Here is a 6,132-nt window from a genome sequence, read left to right on the forward strand (position 1 = left end):
TTCTCATGGCTCATTGTTTTTAAACCAGACTTGGACCAAGTACCCTCCTTCAACCTTAGAAGCCCAACCTAACATGTGGCTCTTTAGTAGGGTGCCATCTCAGCCACGTGGAAGGAGGACATCCACAGCAGAACCATTACCTCCCCTCCCCAGTAGTGCTACACAGAAAAGGAGGCTGAAGATGCTGCAGTGTAAATCTGCTGATACATGCCCATGGTGATGGGTTGGAGGCAGTGGAGAAAAACAAGCCCAGAACTTGCGCACATAGATTTTGAATACCAGAAAACTGCACGTAGTGAGGATCCCTTGAGAGGACATCTTACAAATGTTAACAATTCATTACTTAGCAGCTGACAAAAACATGGATGTGTGTGAAAATACACACATGAGAGAATGAAAAATAGATACTTAATAGTTCTACTGTTTTGGTTTTTTATTTTCTTGTTATCTGTATTTTTAGATATTTTATATTATCTTAATTCTATTAGTGTTTAATTTTTAATGGCTATGTTTTCTAAGTCTGTAGCTTTTTCTATTTTGTCTGTAAGCGGCCTTGAGTCCTGGTCTGGAAAGAGGGCGAGATATAAATAAATACAGAGAGAACAAATAACAACAATAATATGAGAGCTAGGAATATTCAGTGGCCATGCAATATTGACCAATGGTTGGAGAGAAAAAATAGAAAACTGGGTGAGAAGGAGTAGAGGGCTTATTTTCAGGTGGGGTTCAATCACATACTAGCAATTTCAGCTTGCACACCAAAGCTCCAAAATTGGACTCCTTGCAGTTAGGAAAGTGATGGGGACAACACACTGGACAATGTAGGATAATATTTGCTCGATGACATGTTGTCTAACCTTCTCGCAAAGATTCCGGTGCACCACGAAAGATCCCACAAAACACCATTCCGTTATACTTTGAAAATGACACTTCTGTCTGAGTAAAATAGGTTATCTAGGCATTTGCTTAGCAATGGCGCGCAAACCATTTGCGAATGCTTTCAGTGTAGGCAGGTATTCTCAGACAGAGCAAGTAATCTGCAGAAAAGTATTGGCTTGTGGGGGGAAAGCGCGGGTCATAGACGGAATACTGATAATGTGCAAGGCACATTATCTCTCAGTTTAAAAAAATGACAAATATTGAAGTTAAATAGGAAGGATAGTTGAAGTGGAGAAAAGTGGCATAAAATGTGTGTTTTAGGTAAATCAGTTTTCAGAAATACCATGCACAGGTTAATCCTTTATAAATATGTTCAAGGAATATATTAGACACCAGGTCCACCTACGCCAAATGAATGCAGCAAAACCCTTGTATGTGTCTCAGAGTCAGGATAAGTGAGGAAACTCTCTGGTATTTGATGTGGTTCTGCTCTATAATTCACACATACAGCAGATGGGTGGTGATTGGTTTGGGGTTTTTTTACTCATCGCCCCAAAGAAATATATATTGGCAAATCTTATTAGGCACGTTTTGCAGAAAACAGGAATCTCTGAACGGATGATATTTTGAATTATAATAAAATGAAGGGCACATTTGGTTTATTTGCTATAATACCACCTTTAGGAAATTATACCTCTAAGGATGAAAACATGTGCCCGTCTATTTTTAAAATATGCCCAAGTAATCTCAGCATCAAAGTCTTTGCGCTCAAGTATGGATAAATTAGGACTCCTGCAACTTAAATTATGGCTAAAATATGTTTCTAGCCACCAAAAAATATATTTGGGTGTGCGTGTGTTATAGAGCTCAACAGTTGCAAGAATGCTACAGAGATGTTGTTTTGAGCTATGCAAAAAGGTGGTATCTGCAAGTAATTTATATTTAAAAGCTGTTACTTTTAACTACAAGGAAACTCAGAAGGGAGGGACTATAGGAAGTCAGCCAAGATGTTTAAAATGTTGGATTTGTAAAGAATTTAGTTTGTTGTTATTGTTTATCTGTTTATTATTCCTTTTTTCTTCTTTCGTTCATTGATGTATTTTTCTCTTTTTTCTGTTTTTGTGTGTCATTCTGCTGTGTGGTTTTTGTTATAATTGTGGAAAATCTAATAATTTTTTAAAAAAAAAAATGTGGTTGAGCATTTTCTGAGCACCTTTGACTTTTTGACTGAGTAGTAGTTTTTTTGATCGCGCATTGTAGCGGGTTGGACTAGACTTAGTTTCCCAATTGCCTAAATGCTGCGCTTTTCAAATAAAAGCGGAGTCCAAGGTACGCCTGTTCCTGTCGCAGCACAGCATCTCCATCGCGTGCCATAATTGTCAAGCATTATGACCAGATTTTGGGGGGTGGGGAGTATGTTAAGCTGGGGTGCAAGTGGCTGATGCTTTGATCTTTACCATCTGCAGCATCAGTTGTCACAAGGCAGGCCATTTTTCTGGATCTGCCTCTAGCTTATGAAACAATATATGCTACAACGGCATGGAGGGAATATTGGTGTGGAGTTGACCCTCCCTTTTCTCTCTCCCCTTTGCCTGGGAAGCCATTCCACAGGTAGATGGAGCTAATACAAATCACTCTCCCTTTACTGGCTTTAGAACTGGGAGTTGTTGTTGGTTTAGTCGTTTAGACGTGTCCGACTCTTCGTGACCCCATGGACCAGAGCACGCCAGGCACTTCTGTCTTCCACTGCTTCCCGCAGTTTGGTCAAACTCATGCTGGGAGCTTCGAGAACACTGTCCAACCATCTCGTCCTCTGTCGTCCCCTTCTCCTTGTGCCCTCCATCTTTCCCAAATCCCAACATCAGGGTCTTTTCCAGGGAGTCTTCTCTTCTCATGAGGTGGCCAAAGTATTGGAGCCTCAGCTTCAGGATCTGTCCTTCCAGTGAGCACTCAGGGCTGATTTCCTTCAGAATGGAGAAGTTTGATCTTCTTGCAGTCCATGGGACTCTCAAGAGTCTCCTCCAGCACCATAATTCAAAAGCATGAATTCTTCGGCGATCAGCCTTCGTTATGGTCCAGCTCTCACTTCCATACATCACTACTGGGAGTAGGAACCATCAGATCTTCCATCTAAGAAGCCCTGCTATGAGTATCAAGTGTGTGGTACAAATGTATTTACCATAGGCTCCAGCATGTTTATGGAAGCACATCGCTTATTCTGTAATTGCCATTGCAAGCCACCAATTCCTATGCCTCCATCTTTGTTTCTTTTTCGATGCTGCTAAGGTACAACGATCTCCTTCTGCGCTGCCGAGAGCTCGATTCCTGGGCGCAGGATCTCACCCTCCCCAGCGTCGTCTGGATATCAGGCTTTTTCAACCCCCAGTCCTTCCTCACAGGTAGGAAAGCACATCACACAACTCATTAGTAATTTACTGCTACAGTAATTTTTATAATTACTGCCAGGAGGCTTCATTAAATTTGATCTAATGAATAAATATTGTATTTTCAACGTGATTACCAGCACAGCTTAAGCTGTGTGCCATAAACAATTATTTTCCTCAATACACAGTATGTCGGTGACTATATTGATTTTTTTTATTATTATTTCACGAAGGGTTTACTGTATTTGTATCAGGGGGCACTCAATAATGGCTGAACGCGAAGTTGTCAAAAGGACATGCCATTGAAAGAGAAATAAAGGAAATAGCAGTGGCAAAGAAGCTAAAATACTGTTAGTAAATATAATAGAGATGTGTGTAAAATATGGGGTGAGAAAAATGGTGTGTCGATATGTGTGTCTGTGTATTTATAGGTTGGCATCTGAAAAGCTACTTTGCACATGGTCTTTGGCTGGGCCAGAAAATTCATTATTTTAACCTTTTTCCATCCTCTGAATAGCACACTTCCATGTCACATAGCATAAGCCTATTTTAAAGGGAGGGGGTGCCGCTTTCAAGAGACAGCTACCCAAAGCAAGTTTAAAGTCTTTTTTTTTGTTATTTGGGTACAAATAATCCATTTAGCTGTATTCCAGCTTCAAGACATAGCTGCTTAATTCAAGACACTGTGGGACAAAGCAATGTTTTATTTTGAAATCAGCATAGGCATTAATTCTGATAGTTATGGCGGCTGGAGATTAATTTCCTGTGCAAGCAGCTCTCAGCACACTGTGGGCTGGTGCAATCCCTGGCACCCACAAATCTGCATTTAGTCTTTGATCCATAATTTATTGCAATGTAAGCCCAGTTTTCATGGTAAAAGACCTACCTTGCAATGGAAACGTCAGGAGTTTTTTTTTAGCACTGATACCCAAGCATCAAGTTCAGAAACCCGGCATGATAATACCGTATTTTTCTGTGTGTAAGACAATGGTTTTTTGCTTTTTAAAATTAGTCAAAAATTGGAGGTTGTCTTATACACGGATGGCGAATGCAAAGGGGTTTGGGCTCGGACTCTGGTGTGGGTGGCCTGGGCTCGGGTCCAGGTTCTGGCATGGGCAGCCCAGGATCAGTGGTGGTGGATGTGGGAGAGAGCTTGTGATCACCCAAAAAACCTCAACAACTTTGGCCAACTTCCTTGACTGCCACTGATGTTTAAATATATGGTAATAAATATACCAGCGTGTTGAATATTTTAAGATAATATCAAAGTAGTTCTGCTTGATGTTTAAAATATATTTCTTAATTATGGGTTCAGAAAAAATAGGGGTCGTCTTACACATGGAAAAATACAGTAATCCTTGCCCAACTTGTCCCATCATTGCATGCAAGACTGTCAAATGCTCCCTTACATTAGAGATGGCTCTGTTCAGCAGCCATTGTTTGCCTCTGGCTACCAGTTGCAAGGAATCCCAAGTGTGCTGGTTGACTCTGTCCCCATTGACATGTGGCTGGCCCCTGGACTTTAGTCCTGAACCAGCCTATGGAAAGCCATATCAGAGCAGAGCTTTCAGTGTGGCAGTTTCTTGTGGGGGATGGACAATTCAAACATGCCATGTGGCCATCTTTGTCAACTGGCTGTCGCCATGCTAAGAGCAACATCCAATCTGTCACTGCCCCACCATTGCCTGATACCATTTCTCTGCGTAGTTTTGGTATGTTTGACATTAGGCTAAAAAGAAAATGGCGGCAAGGAAACCTTTTTGTGGTGCTTCTGAAGCGCTTTCCGGGTCTGTCCCTTCTTTTCACTGAACTTTGTAAGAAAGCTGGTCTAAACCTGTCCACGCCGGACGAAAAGGAATGATTTCTGGTTCCATTGATCTTATGAAGCTACTTTATGTATCAAGTCAAGTCTATGGTCCACCTAGGGCAGGGGTCTGCAACCTTTAAGACAAAAAGAGCCACTTGGACCCGTTTCCGAAGAAAAAAAACTGGGAGCCGCAAAACCGGGAAGGTGACGTCGGGACGGTGCGTGACTAACGCACGCACCGCCCCCATGTGACGTCACAGCCAGTACAGCACCCGCCACAGTGGGGAGTGTCGGGGCGCACAATGCGCCTCCTCCCCTCGCTAGTATCCGCCCCGGAGCCGCGGCAAAGGTGTAAAAGAGCCACATGCGGCTTCGGAGCCGCGGGTTGCAGGCCCCTGACCTAAGGCAATGATGAGGAACTTGTAGGCCTCCAGATATTGACACGCTAGAATCCCCATCACCCCTGGGCTGCAATGACTGGGGCTGAAGGAAGCAGGGAGGCCCAACATCTGGAAGGCTGCAGGTCCCCCATCCCTAATCTACTGCAGTGGTGTCTATGACTAGAGTCCTGGTTCTCAGGCCGCAATACCATTTCCAGTCCTTCCCCCGGCTCCACAAGATTTACTTTTAACTTGACATGCTAGGAATGAATCTAGGCAACATCTTGCATGTGGAGCACATGTTCTTCCTCATTTTACTTGCTCAGCTCATCTGGTGTCTCTGCGCTTTTATTTCAGCTGTCATGCAGAGCCTCGCCCATAAAAACGAATGGCCTTTGGATAAGATGCACATAACGGTGGACGTCACCAAAAAATACAAAGAGGAGTTTACGCAGCCTGCTAGAGAAGGGGCATACATACACGGCTTGTACTTGGAAGGTAAGTGACTTGCAAGGATTTGCAACTGCTTAAAAATGGCGGCATTAGAAGCTATGGGATGTTTATCTGAAAAGCTTGTTAAGGCATTATTTTTAAAAATGGAGCCACCTCCCTATTGCCTTCAAGTCAGTTAGGAGTTCTCAGCTGCTCCTTCACTTTTTCCTTTCATGGCCACGTTTCTCAC

At 42.8% G+C, this 6,132-nt stretch overlaps 1 protein-coding gene across 1 annotated transcript in view; it reads left to right on the forward strand.

Annotated features, from left to right (window-relative positions):
- Nucleotides 1–6,132, forward strand: part of LOC308581643 (dynein axonemal heavy chain 11-like) — a 236,406-nt gene that overhangs the window by 227,602 nt on the left and 2,672 nt on the right. Inside the window, exons 71-72 of the mRNA XM_081184350.1 lie at nucleotides 3,166–3,278; nucleotides 5,808–5,948. Of these exons, the coding sequence (XP_081040476.1) occupies nucleotides 3,166–3,278; nucleotides 5,808–5,948 (254 nt within the window). The remainder of the gene's footprint in view (nucleotides 1–3,165; nucleotides 3,279–5,807; nucleotides 5,949–6,132) is intronic.

This window comes from Podarcis bocagei, assembly GCF_964188305.1.
Source record: "Podarcis bocagei genome assembly, chromosome: 1".
NCBI classification, from domain to species: domain Eukaryota; kingdom Metazoa; phylum Chordata; class Lepidosauria; order Squamata; family Lacertidae; genus Podarcis; species Podarcis bocagei.